We start from the raw sequence: 23287 nt of genomic DNA on the forward strand, positions 1-23287 counted from the left end.
GTATAGTATGCATACTCAAGATTCTGTTTTTCTTCCTGGCAAGGTAGATGCAATGGGAAAATTCCCCAGGTGCTTAGAGTTTTCACTTTGAATGTTGGTTTAAACCTTAAACACTTTATTTTTCTTTAATGAGGGATATGATTTATAATCCATTTGGTAGTACCAGCTAAGATCTGACTTTACCTGCTGTATTTGTATTGCTTAACCAACCCACTGAATCGGTAATCCCGTCTGACATAAACAGGACACTGAGTGACTGGTAGAATTTTACTGAGAATGTGAAGAACCATCCATGTAGAAGATGTCATATTTCTGTTAGTCAGTTGAGGCGCATTCATTTCAAATTTCTTTGAAAAACACTGGAGGGGCCAGCCTGGTGGTGTAAAGTGCCTGTGCTCTGCTTCGGCAGCCCGGGGTTCTCAGGTTTGGATACTAGGTACAGACCTATACACCACTCATCAAGCCACGCTGTGGCAGTGACCCACATACAAAATAGAGGAAGATTGGCACAGATGTTAGCTCAGGGACAATCTTCCTCACCAGTAAAAAAAACCTCTAGAAAGAAACAGCATGTAGAAAGACCAACATACAGTTTTGCCTCACAAAATACATACATATAAGCACACTGTGAAATGTAGCATGTGGATGTATGGGTATTTATCCTTTGTAGTTTATTTTGTAAACATATTTTATACAAAAGTCAAATTATACCATAAATGTAGCAATTTGTCAATAGCCATTTATGAGATTGAGAATCTAATTTAAAAAATTGTTTTTTATTGAGGTAACATTGGTTTAGAACGTTAAATAAGTTTCAGGTGTACATCATTATATTTCAGTTTCTGTGTGGATTACATCATGTTCACCACCCAAAGAGTAACTATGATCGTCACCATACACATGTGCCCTTTTATTTCTTTTACCCTCCCCTGGATTAATTAGAATTCCTTTTTACTTTAGGCCTCTTATAGCTGCTATTTTATTGCGTGCCTATCCTGTGCCAGGCATTACCAAGGTTAATAATTCATAATCTATTTTTTCCCTTTCTTTAAGCACATAGCTAAATCTTTACCACACAAGTTACATATTATGGGTCTCAGTTTACAGACAGGGACCCTGAAGTTCAATGCTTGAGTAAATTAAGCATAATCACAAAACCTGTGATTAAAAGGTACACCTGGGATTCAAATCCAGTTCCATTTGACTCCAAACCTATCCTTTTTCCATTAATCTATATTGCTTTCCTCTAATGTAAATGCAATTTCAGGATTTGAGTGTGAAATATTCTTCTAGTTTCTGCTTATGTTCATCAGTTGATAAATTCCCCTTTGATTTACAATTGGATTTGCTAATGAGACTTGGAATGTGATTCAAATCTGAAAATGAGGTTGATGTGATATCATAGGAAATCATTGAATTTAGTAGACACAAGTGGAAGTTAAGATACCTAAGAAAATGTCCGAAATCATCAGACTATAGAGGAGTGGACATTTTGCAATAATATATTTCTTTTTCAAATACAAAATGCACTTGGCTCTAAAAGTGGAAAATTCATCTTAGAGATGAGGCAAATACAGCATCCATGACTGTTTAGGTTGGTCACATTTGATCTTTTTAAATAGTTGACCCAGCTGGTGTAAGACTTACCTCAGCATTAACAGTCACTTTGAGACAGCGGTCACGCTCCTTGCCAGGCTGTGTCTCTTTGAATACTTGCATTGTTCCCAGTGGCTTCACTCCCTGTGCTGGCTGACAGGAATAACACTTCTAATACGTCCTGCAATTTTCATTTGAGACTCTCAAAATGCCTGCAAGTATATGGAGCTTTGACTCACTGAAGTAGAATTGGGTTTCTTTTCCTTTTTTGTCTTTAATTTTATGAGAGGAGTTGGTATTTAAAAACTGGCCCCAGAAATAGGGACTCAATTTCCAGTCACTTAGCAAATGCAGCTAATCTAATATTATTCTGTTTTATTTTGCTTTTATTGCTTTAACGCATCTGAGAAATTCTGCAGACCAGATGAAGCAGGGAGGTATGGATAATAGGTTGAATGAAGAAAATAAGAAAACAAAAAGATTGTGAAATATTTGAATGATAGGTGAAAGCACAGTAACATTTAAGAGGGACAAGTAGAAAATCATTTTTTTTATGTGAAAAATAAAAATGAAACAAAACAGAACACCAACAACACAGAACAAACTCGTCAATGCACTGCAGTATAAGAGATTTACTAGCGTCATTTTAGTTTAAGCAGAGTAAAACCTCGCCATGTAATGGGACAGCCAGAAAGGGCTGATGTGCTATGGCACTGCGCTACCGGAAATGTGGTGCCCGCAATGTGGGAGTTGAGAGCCTTACTCTAGTCTGTCTTTGCCAGACCATGTGAAATGGCATTTTATTGTCACCTTGCGTTTAGAGGAAGATGACAAATCTTATGCGGGGTCTTGACGAGGTTAGGTCAAATACGGTTGAAGGAACCAGCATGCTCAGGCTGAAGAAGAGAAATCCTTTCAGGAAGACACAATAGTTGGCTTCAAATATATGAGAATCTGTCATGGAAAAGAGGGATTCGACTTATTCTAGGAGATCCTAATGAGCAGAGTAGAATTACAGGAAGGCAAAAACCAGTTCAACATAAGGAAGCATTCATAGAACTTTAGAAATAGGTGCTTAGTGGTTTTTCTTAATGAATGAATAACTGTGATGGAAAGAATGGATGAATGGTCTCACTGAAATGGGACGCCTTAGAGATTTAAACTTTAAACTGAGATTTTAAACTTGGGGTTCGCACACTCTCCCAGTGGATGATTTTAGGGGCGTTGAGAGTTGGTTGGTAGGAGATTTTAATACCTCTAAGGTTCTTACTAATTTTGAAATTTAATATAATTTGTGACACCTTTAAATGAAAATTTTATGTTTTCCATGTCTAAGTACCATATTTTCTTTCGTTTTCTCTAAAATACAGTCCATCCATACTTTCTCTGATAAAGATAGTGATTATTTTAATAATGTATGTTCCTTTACAAATTCTTTTACTATGTAATTTCACTTGACTAGATTATGAGATAGGCAGCGAACCTATGATCCTAATTTTTCTTGAGGAGAAAGTTCAGGATAGTTTGTTAATTAGCTCAAGGTCACATGGAGAGTTAATGACTGAGTCTGGTGATCTTTCCATAAGATAATGATACTTTCCCTAAGAAATATTTTAAGAAGTCAAAATTCGAGCCTTTGAGGCTGTGCAATTGATTTAGATTAAAGGAATATGCTAAAAATGAAAGCAATATTTTGGATAAAAAATGTTAAAGCAGGTTGGAGAGAATTGCGATGGTTCTCAACCAGGGTAATTTCTCCCTAAGGAAACATTTGGCAATGTCTGGAGACATCTTTGATTGTGACAACTGAGGAATAGGGGGAGGAAGGGAGGTGGGATGTCACTGGCATTTCGTGGGTAAAAGCCAGGGATTCTGTCAGTCATCCTACAATGCACAGCCTCCCACAACACAGAATTATCCAGCCCAAATGTCGACAGTGTGAAAGCTGAGAAACCCGTTAGATGTTTTCCGTTTATTTTAGACCAGAACTTGGATTTCCTTAAACAATGAGGTGAGATGTATACGATATAAAATAGTGAAATGAGATGTATAGAATATAAAATACCTTTAAGCTCTTAGTTTCCAAAGGGTTTTCATTCACTCAAAATAAAATTATATTTGCCAGAATTGCTAACTTTGACTGCAAAGGGCTGTACATTGCAATTGCTTAAGAGGCCCCTGCATTTTGGGCTAAACATTCCAACTTCTTCTGTCCCTGTTGGTAATCCATCATTTGCCTCTCTCCTGTACCTTTGGCTTCTTCCTGTCAATTATCTTTCACATTAAAAACAAAACCAAAAACAAAACAACTCTCTCTTTTTTTCTACATATTGACTAATCTTACCCCTTCCTTTCTCAGTTCAACATCTTTAAAGATGGACTTGACCTATTGAGTTTCTCTTCTCTTCTAATCAGCTAGTCAACATACATAGATTTTAAAAAATCAAATAGTACCAAAAGGCTCAAAACAACAAACGGCAGATCTTTACACCATGCCTTCCTGCCTTTCCACCTCTGTAGAAGCGACATTTGACTCTTTCTTCTGTATTCACCTCTGTCTTGCTAAATAATTTGCTGGTAATGCTCTTTCCTGCCTTGTCAAGTTTGGACTTTACCTATTGAGTTTTCCTTCTCTTCTGATTCCAGTATAGTTACTATAGGAGGGATGCTCAAACCGTTTAAGATCTGACACAGCACAGATACTGAGTAATCACAACTGGTTTCCCCATAAGGTGTGTGTGGGCTAACTGCTGGTCCTGATTTTATGACAAATTTTTGTTAAATTATTAATGTTTATGTTATTATTACCATAAAAATATTATCCACTGCTGAAACAAATGATATACTGTGATTATGTTGTCTTGCTTGCACAATTTTTATTTTCCAGAAGTTATTAATTGATGCTTTAAAAAATCATTTATTCCTCATTAAAAGCTCATAATCTCCACCCTCTCTCTGAGTCTTTGCTGCTAGGCAGAGCTGATTCTCCATCCTGTGATAGTCCTGTGTTCAGTTGTTGTGCTTATTACAATATACCTTAAAGATTTGTGCATCTATCTTCCTTACCAGGACATGAGCTCCTTGAGCTTAATGATAGTATCTGTTATCTTTGAACCTTTGGTGTCTTGCACTAGTGCTAAATATATAGTGCTTAATAAAAATTTGTTGAATTGTGGATGGAACAAGAGTGTCCTTTCTCTCTGAAGCAGCCTTCAGTATTGAGTAGATGGTTTAGTGAGCATTTCTCTGATTTCTGAGTGACTTCATTACAGATCACAAACTCAAATGTCTGTCAGGGTCTAGGCAGTTAAAATAAATGAGTGCAGCACCCTGATGGGGTCTGTGGCATTTAACGGTGTCATCTGCTGCTTAGCTCCAGCCAGCTGTTGCCATGAAGGTGTTTCAGACCTATGTTGCCAGACCTTCTGCTTTTTCAGTGGAAGCAGAAAAATCTAGATTTCATATGAACTATCTTGACCCAGTTTTTTAAAACTATGCAGATCAAGAAAATGGTCCTTCAGGCTGGATTTAGTTCATGGCCACCAGCTTATGACCTGAAGATAGTTGGGTGGGAGTAGAAAGAACAGTGCACACTACCCCAGGCCCTGTGCTTGCTGTTTGGTTTGCCCAAGAATGCCTCTTCCCCAGGGGTCCTCTCCAGGGGCTCTCCCCAGTGGCATCCTTTTGCCAGGGGATGCGAGCATGTGGAGTGAGGCTTAGCAGAAGAGAGCCTGAGCAATGGCCCCAGGCTGCCAGAAGGTTCAGAGGGCCCAGGCAGGGTTTCAATGGAATCAAGACTCCCTCTGTTAGGCACAAGTGGAGCATGATGGGTTAAATTATGTGTGATAGTAAGAAGGAAGGCAAGTAGGCTGAAATTTTCATGCTACGTGCCAAGCCCTAGGCCTTTTCTTATGTTATGTAGTTTAAATTTTACAATAACCTCGAGAAGGGGATATTGTCATCCCCAGTTTGCAGGTGTTGAATCTCCATGAGATTTAAAGATTTTGTAAAATTCCCGTCGTTAGAACAGGTTAACTCCAGAAGTAAGTCCTCCTGATTCTGCTCATGAAGAAAGCCCATGTGTAGGGTTTTAAAAATGAGTTAAATTTGTTTTATAATAATGAAGAAATTGATTGAAATTTTCCAGTAGAAATGGATATTGGAATTTTTTAATTTGAAGCTTGTTTTGTTTGTTTGTTTATCGATTGATTTATTCGTTCTTTCAGCATTTGTTGACTATCCATTGTGTTGTGTGTTGGATACCAGAATTACAAGGATGAGTAATACACAGTTTCTGTGCTTGACAAGCCCTAAATGATTGCTTGTTTCTGGTTTGTTCTAAGTGTGAAATGAGGAGGCCAGGTGTTGGATAAAAGATTTGAAAAATCTAGAAATTTGGTGGTTAAATTGCATTTAAAAAAAAATCTGTCACTCCTTTTTGTCTTGTTGCAACAAACAAAATATGCTAGTAGAAAAATTAGAAAGTACAAATAAGGAAAATTACAGAAAAAGTCTCTAACAGTGTGAACAACTCTCTATCTACTTACCCGCGTTTTTGACTGTTTATCTATATGGATATTTTTCACACTTTTATCACATACACATGTGGACAAACACAAGATTACACTACATTACTTTTCTATAGCCTGCTTCTCTTACTTAGGAATATATCGAAATGCTTGGAAATGTGTTTTTAGGGTTGGATAGCATTTTGTTCCATAAAAATAGTTCCATATATTTAATCAATTCTCTATTGTTAGATATTTAGGTAATTTCTAATTTTTATAGCCTATGTCATATAGAGAATTTTTGTAGCTAATTTTTTTCATGTATCTTGAAGTATTTCCTCACTACTAGAAAATTACTAAAGATGAAATTACTGAGTTTAAGCATTTGTATATTTTTTGAGTTTTTTGCTTTTAGCACATACAGTGCTAAATTGTCTTCTAGAAAAGTAGAACCAATTTACCCAACACTACTGGATTTGAGTTTTCATTTCTTTTCACTGTTTCCAATGCTAGTTGCCACCTCTTTTTTTTAAAAGAAAATAAAAATGTTTCCAATATAATAGATAGAAAAGAATCTCTGTTTTGAAAGACTTTTTGAAAACTCTTTTGGCCTTTGAACTTGCTAGATACTATTGTTCTCTGGTACAATACTATCGCTTTCTGTTATGGTTAATCGGTTGGCTGATTACCTGCCTTAGTAGCTTTGCAGGGATTTGAGGCTAGTGTGTTTCTGGATGCTCACGGATGCTTGTTGAACTGAATTGAACTGGAGAACATGCATAGTTTAGAAACCATTGACGAGATGTATAAATGTGGGCGAGTTATCTTATTCCTACTATTTACATAATACTGAGTAATTTGATTGAGCATTGTTTACATGCCAGCCCTGTGTTAAGTGCTTTGCATGCTTACCTGGTTGAATCCTCACAACAATGCTCTGAAGAAGAGAGAATAATTATCTCCACTTTGCCACTGAAGACGCTGAGAGGTTATGAAACTTGCCTAAGGCATGTGGCTGTAACATGGCAAAATAGGTCATGAATCAGGACCAGCACTGATCGTGAATTCAGGACTAGCTAACTCCTAAGCCACATTATCTCTCCTCCTCTGCCCTCCCCTCCCCTCCCATCTCCTCTCCAATTTATTATAGACACTTTCAAACATATATAAAAGTAGAGAGAACAGCATAGTAAATGTTGGTATACCCACCACCCAGCTTCAACAATTGTTAACATGAGGCCAATCTTGTTTCATCTATACCTTTCCCTCACTACTTTGTACCCTTCTTGCATTTTGGATTATTTTAAAGCAAGTCTCAGAAACATTAATTTCATTAATAAGTATTTAAATATATATTTCTAAGAGAAATGGGACTCTGTTTGTTACCCTAAACTACAATATCATTATCACACTTTAAACTACCTATACCATTTCCTTAATATTATCTAATGTCCGGTCAGTGTCAGATTTCCCTGATTATCTCCTAAATGTTTTTTACAGTTGGTTTGTTGGTCCTGAATCAGGACCCATGCAAGGGCTACACACTGTATTTTAAACTGTTTTAATCACAACACAGTGTTCCTCTCTTCCCCATGCATTTACCTGAGGCCTGTCCTTCTCAGAGACAGATACTTAGCTGGAGGAACCTGAAATTTTTAAATAATTCTCACGAATTGAATATCTTGTTCTCACCTCCTCAGAAGGAAGCACACTCAATAGTTAATACCTGAGAAACATTGGGTCTCTGTGAAATGGAGAAAGGACATTGCCACATGGGTTCTGTTGATGCAAATAATCTATAATCAATCTATAAATCAAAATTTGGAGTGAGTTTATTATAAACCAGATCTGAGGACTATAGCCTGGGAGCTTCCTTCCCCCAAGAAAGGAAGCACACCCAATAAGTGGTGTGTACAGAGTGGTTATATACTGTCTTGGAACAAAGAGCATATATCACGTATGACAGGAATATCTCTTTCACTACTGTCACAAGATTCTTAGCTAGCACAGCAGGTCAGTGGTCACAAGATGAGTGTAGCAGATGGGTGGTCAGCAGGTGAGTGGTCACAAAGTGAGCACAGCAGGTCAATGATTAATCCTTAGTTTCTAGGAAGAGACTTTTGTCCTTAAGGAAATACTGATATGGGAGGAAGATGTATCCCTATCTTTAAGGGCATCATGCTCGTCCTTGGGACATTGTAAATGTTTAAAGCAGACGTACAATGCATGCTCAACAGGCCATATCAGGACCTTTTGGAAAAACAAGGTCAGGCCAAATTAGTTTGAAACCAAATGGCTTCCTTATATACTCCAAAATATCCAATTTCTTTTCATTTATTCATCAGCTCATCATCCATTCTCCCTGGAAATCCATCAGTGTGTTCATCCGGTGGCTGAGAACTCCCTCTATTTTTCTGCTTGCATGATAAAGCTCCATTACCAGCTATGACCAAATCTCCTCACTTAAGGTGCATAGTTAGGTGTAAGTGATGTTGGCTTGAAAAGTCTGTCTTGAGCTCTGAGCTTGAAAAGTGAGACATGCTGGCCTGTGTACCTCTCACTCGCTGTGGGAGAATGACCTGGAAATGGACGCCACAGGCTTGTTATTTTCATGAATGGGACATGACTCCGATAGAGTATTTTGCGTGGAGCAAATTTTCAAGTTTTCATATTTATTTTGGTTTTGTTTTGAACTTGAAGGTCTAGTGATCCTCCACTGTGTTGTGGCAGATGGGAATTCAACCAGAAGTCCCGAAAATGATGGCCTTCTCTGTGGAGATCCCAGAGAAAACTGTGCAGGTAATGGTTAACAAGCGATGCGTTTGTATTTTATAAGCTTTATATTCAATCACGAAAAGTTGATCTTTCTAGTTTTAATTTTCTGTTAATATAGTAATCATAAAACTAGGCAGTTCTTTGAGCACATATTACCATACCAGGCAGTGTGCTAAGTGCTTTATATACAGTAATTCATTCACTCTTTACAAGAACCCTATGAGTTGGACAGTATTCTTTACTTTATTTCAAAGTGAAGCCTATAAAGAATATGTAACTTGCTAAAGGTCACACAGCTGGAATATGGCAAATCTGGGATTCACACTCAGGTATTTCTCATTCTAGTGCTTCCATTCTTAATCGTTATACTATTTTGCGTGTCGCAGATGTGTGCTCCAGAGTCTAGCATGGGATATTTTGGACTAGACTCATAGAAAGTTGATGTATTCTATTCAAATTAAAATTATTTTTTCTATTCTGTAACTTAAAAGAAGGGAAGAAGGAAATGAATTTTATGTGTTTTACCTGGGAGATGCTTGACTTAGTATTCTGAAAGTTATTAGTCTAAGGCAGGGGTGAGCCGTAGTAAGGGATCCGATAATAAGTATTTTAGGCTTTGTGGGCCATGTAGTCTTTGTTGCAACTGTTCAACTCGGCCATTGTGCTATGAAAGCAGCCATAGACACTATGCAAATGAATGGCTTTGGATGTGTTCCGATAAAACTTTATTTAGAGAAATAGTCTGTGGGACAGATTTGGCCCTTGGGCCGTAGTTTGCTGACCCCTGGTCTAAGGTTCTGTCTGTCCTTTATAGATTGTATGGTGTAGTCTTCTACACGGGTTATTTCTGATTTCAAAACAAAACAAAACACAGGCCAATTCCAAAAGTAGAGTGGAGTGGAGAAGACCCTCCAGTACTGCCTGGAAACTTCTCCAACTGGGAGTGTGATGACTTGGTGTTGAATGCTCTTTTCCTAGCACCCGGGAAGCTGTAACTGAGCCAGGAGCATGCTGAGCAAGTTGTCCTGCTGTGAGTCATCCGTTCCAGCCCAATTGTCCTCTTTCTTCCTTCGCACTAATGGGTGGTCTGGAGAGCACCCATAGCTGTGGAATCCACTGGTGTCTTAGGTCATGCTTGTGTGGGTCCTGTCACTCAAGTAGGGAGAAGTACAAGGCCAACTTTATATGTTTGTGTGCTTTTCTTCAGTCTTGTTTCAAATGCCTTAAATGACAGACAGCATTTTCACATTTCCTTTTGGAGATTACTCCATAATTTGATGATTGACAGTGTTAAAAAATCTTCCTCATCATCGTAAATATGTTTTCTAATTTTTTTATTGTAGTAAGAAAACTTAACATGAGATCTACCCTTTCAACAAATTTTTAAGTGTGCTATACAGTACTAACTATAAGCACAATATTGTACAGCAGATCTCTAGAAATTATTCACCTTTCATAACTTAGGTAAGTGGAACTTTATAGCCACTCAACAACAACTCTTTATTCCCCCTCCCCCCAGCCCCTGGCAACCACCATCCTATTCTCTGCTATTTATTTATTTATTTATTTTATTATTTTTTTTTTTTAAAGATTTTATTTTTTCCTTTTTCTCCCCAAAGCCCCCCGGTACATAGTTGTATCTTCTTCGTTGTGGGTCCTTCTAGTTGTGGCATGTGGGACGCCACCTCAGCGTGGTCTGATGAGCAGTGCCATGTCCGCGCCCAGGATTCGAACCAACGAAACACTGGGCCGCCTGCAGCAGAGCGCGCGAACCCAACCACTCGACCACGGGGCCAGCCCCTATTCTCTGCTATTTAGCTACCTCATATAAGTGGAATCATGTAGTATTGGTCCTTCTGTGAATGGCTTATTTCACTTAGCATAATGTCCTCCATGTTCATCCCGACATTGTTGCATATTGCAGGATTTCCTTCTTTTTTAAGGCTGAGTAGTATTTCGTTAACTGTATATATGACATTTTCTTTATCCATTCATCTGTTGATGGACACTTACGTTGTTTCCACATCTTGGCTATTGAAAGTGATGCCACAATAAACATGGGAGTGCAACTATCTCCTTGAGATCCTGATTTCAATTCTTTTGGATAAATACCCAGAAGTGGGATGGCTGGATCATATGGTAGTGCTATTTTTAACTTTTTAAGGAAAATCCATATTATTTTTCATAGAGGCTGTAGGTTGACTTTTCAGGCTGTTAATTGTTTCTTTCCTGTGCGGAAGATTTTTAGTTTGTTTAAGGTCACACAGTAAGCAGAGTAGCCTGTCATGAATTTGGAGAGACTGGCTCTAGAATGTGTGTAGTTAATGTTAAACTGCTAGAATCATGTAAGAAGATCAGAATGCTGAATAAATGAGGGAAATTCTGAAAAATAATTGCTTGAAAGCAAAATAAGGACAATAGGTTCTTGAAAGAGGAATTACTGTGGAGCAGGAGCAGATTGTCTCTGTTAACTGCCTGGCTGACCTTGAGCAAGTCACTTAAGCTTTCAAAGACTCAGATTGTAACCTGTAAAATGGAGAAGTTAATCAAATGATCTTTAGGGGTCTTTCCTATTTCTAAATGATTTTATGATTTTATTTTCAAATAGCCCCAGTCTCTAAGCATTCCACTTTTAGTTTGTTATTTTCTATCTTAAGTGAGGCATTTATTCATTCCACTAATGTTTATGAGCACCTACTATGCAGCAGGCCCTGTTCCATGGGCCAAGGATGTGGCCATGAACAAAATGGTCAAAGATGAGGTCAGAGAGGGAATGGGTGATGTCATGTGGAGTCTTGCCAGGATTACAAGGCCTTTCAACTTTTACTCTGAGTGAGTTTTAATCACTCTGGCGTCTGTGTGCAGACTAGATAGTCAGGGCAGAAGCAGGGAGACTAATTAGATGTTGTTGCCATGGAGACTACCTCCAGCCTAGAGATGATGTTGGGCTTAGACTAAGGTAGTAGAGTTGAAGGGATTACTCTGCATGTGTTTTGTCTTTTTTTGCTGAGGAAGATTAGCCCTGAGCTAACATCTGTGTCATTCCTCCTCTATTTTATATGTGGGTCACCCCCACAGCATGGCTGATGAGTAGTATAGGTCCATGCCTGAGATCTGAACCTGTGAACCTGTGCTACCGAAGTGGAGTGCACTAAACTTAACCACTAAGCCATGGCACTGGCCCCTCTGCATATATTTTGAATGCAACCAATAGGATTTTCTGATGAATTGGATGTAGAGTACAAGAGAAAGAAGTCAAGATGACTCCAAGATTTTTGGCTTGAATAACAGCAAGAAATGTAGATACCATTTATTCTGATGAGGAAAGACTGATTTGAGAGGGAAAATTGGTGTTCCATTTTGGAAGTGTTAAATTGAAATTCCAGTTAGACCTCAAAGTGGAGATGTTAGTGGGACAGTGGCATTGAAGGAAGAGATCTGGGATGGAAGCATAAATTTGGAAGTTGTTACCATAAAGGTGTTTAAAGTCAAGAAACACCCAAGGAGGGAGTGGAGAGAGGAGAAAGGATGAGAAAGCATTGAGTCCCAATGCACTGCAAACTTAAGAGGATGAAGGAGATGAGGATGAACCAGCAAAGGAGAATGAGTAAAGGAGGCATCATATGCATAAGAATTCCATAGCACACACTCTTGAAAAACAAAAGGAAGTACAGGTTTTCTTTCTGTCTGTCCATTTTTCTTTGCCCCACAGCCATGATTAATTTTAAATAGGTACAGATACTCTCACACCTCAGCACTGGATTTTTTTTTCTTCCTTTAAAGGGATAGAATGAAAAACGGCAGCTCTAAGTGCAGGCCCACTCCTGAAGGCTCAGAAATGGTTGGCACAGCCCTCCTGGATAGAAGACGTGCTGATCAGACCTGGCTGGCCTCCTATATCAGCACATCCTAGGAGCAGAGGAGAGTTCACAATTGCACCTGTGAAATTTATTTTTCTTTTCCTGGAGCTACAGACCCTTTCACATAGCTATAGGAAATGGCATTGAATGTGAGACAAATGGGAATCCTCAATTACAATGAATATTCAAATTTTGTACTTTTTCAAGGACAATGTGAATTTGCATTCCCTGTCTCAGGGAGATAGTTGACAAGATAAGAAGGAAAATTAGCTTAAAAAATGTAAAACTTTTGGGCCAGCCCCGGTGGCCTAGTGGTTAAGTTCAGTGAGCTCCACTTTGGCAGCCCAGGTTCAGTTCCCAGGTGTGCACCTACACTGCTCATCTGTCAGTGGCCATGCTGTGACAGTGGCTCACATACAAAAAGAGGAAGATTGGCAACATATGTTAGCTCAGGGTGAATCTTCCTCAGCAAAAAAAAAATGTACATATGTATAAAACTTTCTTCTTCTCTTCTTGGCTTAAAAAGTTTGTAAAATGAGGAAACCCCTATTGGGAAAGTGCCTGGAAGCCAAGGATGAGAATATTGAAGCCTTGTTCTGCCTAATAGATCAGGAAGAAACTTGTCTCCAAACTCTGCTGTGCCCACATAAACTCTTCTGTACACTAGTTGTTCCCTTTTTTAGGTCAGATACTTGTGTGGGATGGTGAATTTATAGGGATTTGTTTTCCTCCCTGTCTTTCCTTGTTAACACTTGTGGGACTTCTACCTCAAAATTTGGCACCCGCATTTAAATCCGTTACACAGAGATTTAACTTTGTATCTAACTAAGGGGTTAGAGATACTGTGAGGTTATGACATGGTAAGGAGAATTACAAAAACACATTGTAATCATAATTGTCTATTTCCCTTAGAGTTGATTTCAGAAGTGTTGCCGATAGTAACATCATTTACAAAATCATTAAATAGATTTGCAATGAGCTCTACTGGAATAAGTAAGTGAAGGTTTTATAAAGAAACCTAATGTATCCATTCTGAAGAGTTTTAATCACAAAGGCATCACAAAGCCTGTTTTGGCTTGAATAAAAGTCATGTAGAGAAAGATTAAGGAACCACTCTATATAATCAAATCGAGGAAAATTCCATATTTAAACTCAGTCATTTGGATGTCTGCTGTGTTCCTCCACTTTAGTTTGCCCCAAGAGAATCCATCACATGTCATCTAACTATCCATCTGACCCAAGGAAGATGACTACTTCTTATCTATCTGTCCATACAATCAAAGAAAAGTGTTCTTACTTCTGATCCCTTTTGCTAACTCTTAGAATCAGATTTTAGCACACAGTGACCTGCAGTAACGCTTGTGGTTTCTTATTTAATTGGCTTTAGAATCTTTGGGCTATAGTGCCTCATGAAGAGGTTGAGATATATTACCTGTGGTGCACATCCACTTAGGAGATTGGGTTGAAATCTGGCCCACTAGAGGGTGTAGTTTTCCAGTGCAATTTTGTGGGACAGACTCACTCCCAGAGGAATGTTTTGGTTTGGGGAATGTGGTTTGGAAAAGAGTAAGGTGGAGAAAAAAGATCAATTAAGGTCCTCCACACCCAGTATCAGGCGAATCTTCACGGCTGTTACATTTTCAAGACCATGTCCTTCACTTCTCAACAGAGAAACACAATATGGGGGACTAATCATTCTTTTGTCGTAGGATTAACTTTTCCTTCTTCTTGATAAACGTCCCTGGAATAGAAGGGTAGATTTTGCCATCCCCTGTCCTGTGTCATCAGGTCTCATGATAAGCAGAAAATGTTAGATTTCACAGTTGTTCAATTTCAGATAATGTGACCTTGAGGAATATTAGATGAAAGCAACTGGAATTTAAGGTGCATTTCGAAAGGGGGAATGCTGACAAGCCTTTCGTTTCCATTAGAGAAGAAGAGAGGGTCCCATCTGGCTTTTAGGGGGTGGTATGTGTCATTTATTTTTCTTCCAGGTTTTAAAGTTCCGTAGAGAAATCACTGGACATTTTCTGCTTGGTGGCATGGAAGGGTTTTTAAATCCACATAATGCTGGGAATATTTAAGAGCATGCTTATTTGGCAAAGGAGAGAGCTCTGTGAGTGATCAAAACAGGGTCTGGCAACAATTTCCCTGGCGTGGATTTGTGCCGCTTAGATGAACCGAGGCTGATCAAATCACTGCATCCAGCAGCTGCTGCTTAAGGCTTTTTGGTATCATCTCTGCATGGTGTTTATTAAAAGGCCAGCTACATTTAAAGGGGCATAATAACTAGAGGAATTAGTAAAGTTCAGATACAGAGCCAGATGGCTTATATATAAGTCAAGCATGCTTTGCAAAGTAGGAAGGCCCCTCTGGAGCACAGCAAATCTGTCACTAAGTCTTGCCGCCTCTTAAATTCATCGCCTTGCCCTCCATCCCCCTGGCCCAGGCCCGCATCATGTATGTCTGCATGGCTCAGCTATGGCCTGGTGTTCTCTTGCCCCTGACATCTTCCTACTGCAATCCAGTATGCACTCTCCTATCTAATACATTGATAAAATGCTTCACAATTTAAAGTATTTTTTACATATACCATTTAATTCAATCTGTAAAATCCTTCTTCAGCTTTCTCCTTCCTTATATTTCAAGCGCTAACACTTCGGCCTTCTGACATTTGAGGTCTCCAATTTCCATTCACAGCTGTCCTTGGCTGCTCCCCTTCATGCCTCTTCCATTCCCATTAAATCTGACTCCTGCCCCTGCATCAGGCCTGTGGATTCCTGATCCTGAACTTTTGCTCTTGATACTCTCTGTAACTCAATTGCTTGTTCAATGCCTCCTAAAAATCTACGTTTTCCTGAAATTTTTCTTTAATTAGGTAAGCAGGCTTCATAATGAAATAAGATTTCTCTTAGAATTGCCAAGATTCTCAAGATTCTAGAAGCAACTCATTTTTTACTGAGGATTGTATTGTCCTGGGCACTCTGCTAGGCATTTCCACATGTATTTTTTTCTTTGAGCCTCTCAACAGCTCTTTAAGGGAGATGATAACATCTACCTCATCAGTGTTTTATATAACCGTTTATAGATGAGAAAACTGAGCCTCAGACAGCTTAATTAGCTTGCCTGGGCCCATGTGGCTAATGAAAGGCCGAGCTGAAAATGAAAGACTAATTTTCTTCCTCCTGATCCAGTGTTTTTCCCACTGCTTCCAGTGCACCACAACTGTTTGTATGATTACTATGGCTGTTTTACTGCTTGGTTGCTTATTATTGTTTTTTAGTTTGTTCTATCATACCAATTTAGATAGATAGATAGGATATCCTCTTCCCCCCCCCCCCCCCCAATGCCTATTACAGGACTCTGGAAACTGAAAGTACTCGATGAGTGGAAGTTGACTGATCCATTTATTTGCCAAAATACACAGATCTTTGCCTTTGAGACACTCTGCAGTTATTTCTGGGAGAAATTTCAATGAGAGTCCCATTGATTGGCACGCATGGGAGCAAATATCTGGTGCATACAAGCAGTCAGCATGACTGGTAATCAAGCCACCAACCAAAACCAGGGCAGCCAGTTCCTCAGCAGCGTTCTGCCACCCCTGAAACTCTGTGACCTGGCGTCCCAGGAATTTGCTGTGTATAGATGGTCCAGAGCTCTTTGTGATTCCTCTCTGGTGGCCCCTGGACAATTATATGTACTCGTTTCATTATATTAATCAAGAAGTTTAATAGTTATTGGCATTAATAAAAGGATTGTTTAATGTCTTTGCGGTACCAGGTGCCATAGAAACCTAGTGTGAAATGCCCTTCTGAAGTGCACACCATGGTCTTCCTGGCTCCACAGGTGTCTGAGTCCTGTAAGCTGTTCGTCATACCATAAATTTGGAAAGTCCAACCCGGGGCTGGAGCTGACTAGTTAGCTGTTTTCTCTGGGTGTGGGCCCATGTCTGTTGTGAATCAATATACGGAACAGCTAGTTAGTATTTCTGTACTGTTTTACTTGACAATCCTTATTGGTTGAAACTTTCTATATGTAAGCGATGGAGAAATTGCTACATCTTGCTGTCTCCAGTTGAAAAATTAGGCAGTCAAGACTCTCTAAGGACAAGAAAGGGAAGTCAGTGCAGGATTAAAATCCGGATATGAAGCCTCCAGGATTTTCCTCCTTTTTCAGGGCAAGAGAAACTCTCCAGGGTTCAAATGAGAGGGAGAATCTCCCATTCAGGCAGGCGTGACTTCTGGGTGCCTCAGGCAGAGAGCGGATGACAGCTCCCTGCTGAACAGCTGGCTTGACAGAGAGCCAGAGTGGAGCAGTTGAGAGCATGAACTCTGGGGCCCGACCGCCTGGGTTTGAGTCCCAGTTCTGCTGTTTCTAGCTGTGTGATCTGGGAAGGGGACTTTGTATGTGCTGTGCTTTGCTCATCCATAAATAGGAGTTAGAATGGTGCTTACCTCACAAGGCTGTTATGAGCATCAAATTAGTTAATATATATATACATAAAGTATATAGACCATCATCTGGCACTCAGTAAGTGCTACGTAAGTGTTTAAGTTAAAAAAAAAAGGAAAGGAAAACTCCCTTCTCTCTTTTCAGTGCTGTTAGCCCCATGGCTCTGATAACCTTCGCGGAAGAAATAGTCTTCTCTCTTATCACAATTGTGCTTTACCCTTTAAACGACACCAGTGTGGATGCAAATCTTAACTAAAATATAAAACATTCCCACCACAATCCCCATTACCCAATAATCTCGAGGGCTATTTTGGGGCCACCAAAGTCTGATTCATGTCCCAGTGCAGAGAGAAGGATGTGTGAGAGCCTGGAGTATCTTCTACAGGAAAACTGGCGGCAAAGATAGGAATACGATTCTACTTAGAAATGTGTATTTAAAGTGAGTTGATTTATTGAACTTTTTCTCATTTTTCAGCTACTACTACGCAATCAAAGCGAAGGGGCCACTTCTCTCGGTGCCCCAAGCAATATAAACATTACTGCATCAAAGGGAGATGTCGCTTCGTGGTGGCCGAGCAGACGCCCTCCTGCGTGTAAGTGGAGCGCCCTGAGCCAGCGAGTGAAGGGGTGCAGAATGGTGCCAGCCTGGGTCTTGACAGGACTGGAAAGTCTGAGCTAACCAAGCCATCTGTAGGGACACGGTGCCGCTTGGTCCTGCCCCCGGGCCGCTTCTTTAGGGGCCCATTCAGGGGCTACTTCTGGAGAAACTGACGCACACTTTCCTCCTGAAACATGAATGTGCGAGAGTCCAGATCCGCTCCAGGTGGGGCTGGGTTTTGTGCTGCCTGGTGCAAGCAAAACTGTTTCTGTCCAGTGTTAAGAATGCTTTTCAGCTCAACTAAACTCCCAGGTAGTGCGAATGGAAACAAATTCTTCGGGCATGTGTTAGGTGGCTCAGAGCTAATGTAAATATGAAGGAATTTCTGCCAAATTAAAAGCTACTTTTGCAAGTGTCAATTAAGTGCAATGAAATCAGTCCTATTTATAAATAGCGATTCGCAAAGCCTGTTTAGTACAGCAGAGAATTGGGAGAAAAACACTCTTTCCAACACTTAGTAAATTGAGTCCAAGTTTAATTTTACTCAAGGACAAACAACTTTTTTGCATATTTTAAATATTCATTTTATTCTAAAGAGATGTCCTTCTGCTGTGCTGTATGAGACGTTTCCTCATAGAGGAATGAGGTGATTTTTTAAAGTATAGATTTGACCTAAAGTTCATAGAAATTTTATGTTCTTCTTTGTCATTTCCCCCAGTATACATTTTTTGTTTTTCATAAGTATCTCAGAACCGTGATTCCAAACCCTAATTTGGTGCAATGTTTAAGAGTCATGGACTTCTTCAAAATTTAATTATAATTAAATTTAATTTAAAAAGATAAACATACATAGATAATGCTTAGAGTAGAATAAGAATTGCTACTGTAAGGAAGTAATTTTTGAAAATGTGCCTGTGTGTGTTGGGAAAGAGAGCTGTTTTGTTTTGTTTTGTTTTGTTTTTTAATTTCATTTAGTTGCTCACTGGCTGGGGAGCATATATTGAGTTTTAAAAATATTAATGACCTTTAACCCAGCACATTTTTCTAACTGGCCCCTGTGTCTATATATTTATTTGTCTTTAACCCTGCTGCCTTCTGAAATGAAAACCACAGTGTAACCCACTGGTTCAGATCCTGGGTGCAGACCCACACACTGCTCATCAAGCCATGCTGTGGCAGCATCCCACACAGAAGAACTAGAAGGACTTACAACTAGGATATACAACTATGTACTGGGGCTTTGGGGGGCAAAAAATAGAGGAGGATTGGCAACAGATGTTAGCTCAGGGCCAATTTTCCTTGCCAAAAAACCCAAACCCAAACCCCCAAAACAAGGCCTTAATCTGAACACCTTCTTAGTGGTGGAATGATACAGAGTCAATGGGAGTGGAAGAGCATAGGTGTCAGAACAAAAGATAGTCAAATAGTCCTAAGTTAAGATTTTGTTTCTATCAATTATTTTTATTTATTTGTTTATTTTGAGGAAGATTAGCCCTGAGCTAACATCTGTGCCCGTCTTCCTCTACTTTATATGTGGGATGCCTGCCACAGCATGGCTTGACAAGCAGTGTGTAGGTCCACATCCAGGATCTGAACCAGCAAACCCCAGGCTGCCAAAGCGAAATGTGAGAACTTAACCGCTGTGCCACCAGGCCGGCCCTGTTTCTATTGATTATAAACTGTGTTAACAATGGGTCAATTACCTTTCCTGAGCCTCAGTTTTTTTCATCTATAAAAGGGAGTAATAATATCTTCGTCTTAAGTGTGAAACATTAAACAAAATACTACAGTAAGCAAGAATACCTAACCCTAACCTGTGCATGGCACCCAGCATGGAGTAAATATTCCATAACTCGTACCATTGGGGTGCATGGGAGATACTCAGCCTAGCCTGGTCCTTTCAGATGACTTGCTGTAGCACGGATTCAGGCAAAACTGTCTGGCCATTGATGACTATGCTGTTTTTGGAAGCCAGAAATATCTCCTTTTGCTTGGGATCACATGAGTTCGTGGACTACTCTTTTTACATTAAAAAACAGTGTGTTTCAAATTCCCTATTAGTTTTTTCAGTATTTTCTTGGAATGAGGATGATATGTTTCCAGATAGATAATTTTTATTTGTTCATGCAGCACAGTTCATTTAAGCAGTATTACAAGGTGGTTGGGCCATGAACTTGGGAACCAAACTTCCTGCTTTTGAATACTAGCCATGCTCTCTTAACTTCTCTATACCTCAGTTTCTCCATCTGTAAAATGGTGTTAATAATAGCACCAACCTCAAAGGTTGTTATAAGGATCAACTGAGACATTGCTTATGAATCTCTTAGAGCAGTGTCTAGTGATTATTTCAGAACAGCGATTCCAAATCCTGATTTTGTGGTGTTCTCAAGGGTTATGACCATCTTTAAAAATTATTGTTATTCTTTTTTTACTCTTTTTTGTGTGTGTATGTGAGGAAGATTGGCCCTCAGCTAACAACATCTGTGCCAATTTTCCTCTTTTTGCTTGAGGAAGATTGTGGCTGAACTAACATCCGTGCCAATCTTTCTCTATTTTATGTGGGATGCTGCCACAGTGTGGCTTGAGGAGCCATGCCAGGTCCGCATCTCAGATCTGAACCTGAAAACCCCCGGCTGCCAAAGCAGAAAGCACGAACTTAACTACTACGCCACCGGCTGGCCCCTTTAAAAATTATTTTTTATTTTATTTTGTAAAATATTTACTAATAAAAACTCATGTATTCATTTACTAAGCATTTAATAAACACATACTAGGATCTTGCACTCGTTGCCTCCTCTGCTCCATTGAAATGGCCATCAGCCGATACATTATTAGTTGGATAAGAAGTGAAATAACATGAGAGCCACTATAACTGCCTATGTAAAGTTTTGACCTTTCCGCATGGCTTCGTTGGGTTATAACTTACAAGAAGTACTGCTTACTGGGAAATTCAATTAAAACATGGTTAAGCCACTGAACCCAAAGCTTACAATTAGAAAAAACATTCTAAAAGAACAGCAAGTCATTGTTGTGTATTTTATGGACAAAGTTATTGTTTAAAAGTGTCATATTTAGTAAATTTGTTAGAGAAACATTTAAGCTAATTGGAAGAGACTATATTTGTAAGATTTTAATTATGCTCTTAAAAAAACTGTTTAAATCTCCCTCCCACACATACAATTAAAAGTGATGTTTTTCCCCCAGTTCCAGGGCTATGTGCAAGAGAGTTTTGAAATTTCCTAATATTTCTAAGCTCTCTTCCTGTTATTTTGACCTTGCAAGAAAAATATCTGGCCCTCTTGCAGGAAGCAATTTTCCCTCAACATCCTGGGTCCTTTGTAATAGATGGCGTTAGGTGTCTTTTCTCCTTTGCTTGCATTGAATCTCACCTTTCCATTGATGGTTGTGACTGAGCTAGTTTTTTTTGTTTTTTAAAACATTATCCAGCTACAATATTGGTACTAAGGGATCTCCTTACTTGAGAAATACAGGCTTTGTGGGAAGTAACTGCTTTGGCTCTTAAAATGAATACAAATAAAATATATATAATGTATTTTAATATATATATAATGAATATAAATAAAATATAAACTGTAGAATGGCCTGGCTATAGATCCTTTCTTAAAAACAAAAAGCAAAAAAATAAACAAGGTTGCACAGAAATCTTTTCAAGAAGCAGAATTTCATCTTTTTGAGATTTAAATGATTGTGTATATGACCAGTATCTCTTTGTGTTTTGAGTGAGTCTGAGGAGAAAAAAGGAAAAATATTTGTTAATGCAAAGGTCCTGCTGTTACAACATATAATTTTGGTTTTACAATGTCCTCAGACAAACACCTTTTGTATTTTTTAAGTATCTGACACAATTCAGAGAATACTATGGACAGTCCCCAAATCACTGAGCCTTTAGCTCGTTGAGTGTTACTCAAACAAGTCTTGGCTTGGTCAAACGGATCTGTAACTGTCACCTCAGACTTGGGGCTTCTGGTGAGTTGAGGTGAATCCTAAGACTGTATTGATAGAGAGTTGAGAGGATGAGGGAAGTGACAGTCCCACTTGGGAGAGCTTGTTGATTTTGGTCATTCTGTTTTATGACGGGCGTGGAGAAGGGGGCCGTTTAGAGGAGAGGGGAAGGAATGGTGTACAGGTCTGCAAATGTGGCCTTCGAGGATCAGATAAAGGAACTGGAGAAGCTAAGACCCATTGCATTTGGGGGGATGTAGTTGGGGAGGTGGTGAACAGCCGAGCATTCCCTAATCTGTGAGCCCTCCTCACAGTCGAACTAGCACTGACCACTGACGGACGGAAGTTACCAAGAGAGAGGCCGGGGGGTGGGCTGGGGGAATCTTGTTGAAAAACATTTGTGGACCTCTCTACGTATTGCATGTTTGATCGTATAAAACAGCACAGTTTCTTAATGATTCATAATAAGAGAGTTTGGGCACACTGAAGCTGTTCGTATTGCCCTCCAATGAAATGGGAAGTCCTGAGGATTTTTGGATTCCTTGTCCTGGAGGTATTTAAGTCCTTGGGAGTGCTCTGGAGGAAATTTTATCATGCTCTCCCTTTACCTTAGAATCGAAAACTTCAGAATGAATTTTAATAAATTGTCCTCATCTCTGTTTATTTGTACTAGACATATTGTTCATAATGATCAAGTGATGACAGGTTTTCAGCAAAGAAAGTGAAATTACTCATGAACACAGTGGTTGTACAGTTTAAAAAAAATTTTTTAAAGGAACTGTGTCCTTTATTAATTCGAAGAAATGAAAACGGTGGTAGTTTCTTAAGAAAAAAATAGTAGAGATTCCTGCAAGTCTTGCGTTTTCACCCTGTGGCCCTCCTCTTGTTTTGCTTTTCCAGCTGTGACGAAGGCTACGCCGGGGCACGATGTGAGCGCGTTGACTTGTTTTACCTGAGAGGAGACAGAGGGCAGATTTTAGTGATTTGTTTGATAGCAATTATGGTCATTTTCATCATTTTGGTGGTCAGCATCTGCACATGCTGTCAGTAAGTATTTGTACGTTTAATTTTAAGTCAGTCTGAGAGATTGCATCTTGCTCTCTTTTCTTTCCTTTCTTCTTTCCTTCCTACCTTTTCTCTTTCCTTTTTGCTTTAATTTAAATAAATCACTTTTTGAGGTTTGCCATCATTTATATTGAAGTATTTATAATAAACCAAGTGATATATGATTTCTGTCATTTTACTGAGCATAATTAATATAATTTAAAATAAAATTTGTATAAATCTCTTAATTAAAAAAAAAGGGAGGAGCAAAATGGATGAAGGTGGTCAAAGGGTACATACTTCCAGTTCTAAGACAACAAGTCCTGGGGATGTGAGCATGGTGACTAGAGTTGAAAGTTGCCTGGAGAGCACATCTTAAAAGTTCTCATCCCGAGAAAGAAAAATTCTGTAACTATGTGAGGTGATGGATGTTAGTTAAACTTATTGTGGTGATCATTTTGCAACATATACAAATATCAAACCATGTTATA

General features: G+C 39.1%; 1 protein-coding gene across 2 annotated transcripts in view; it reads left to right on the forward strand.

Moving 5' to 3' along the window:
* The window catches only part of BTC (betacellulin), a 44210-nt gene that overhangs the window by 15908 nt on the left and 5015 nt on the right, over positions 1-23287 (forward strand). For both annotated transcript variants that reach the window (XM_008521955.2, XM_070612777.1), the window contains exons 2-4: positions 8805-8903; positions 17667-17784; positions 22653-22799. In XM_008521955.2, the coding sequence (XP_008520177.1) occupies positions 8805-8903; positions 17667-17784; positions 22653-22799 (364 nt within the window). The remainder of the gene's footprint in view (positions 1-8804; positions 8904-17666; positions 17785-22652; positions 22800-23287) is intronic.

Source organism: Equus przewalskii, chromosome 3, assembly GCF_037783145.1.
Source record: "Equus przewalskii isolate Varuska chromosome 3, EquPr2, whole genome shotgun sequence".
Taxonomy (NCBI): Eukaryota; Metazoa; Chordata; class Mammalia; order Perissodactyla; family Equidae; genus Equus; species Equus przewalskii.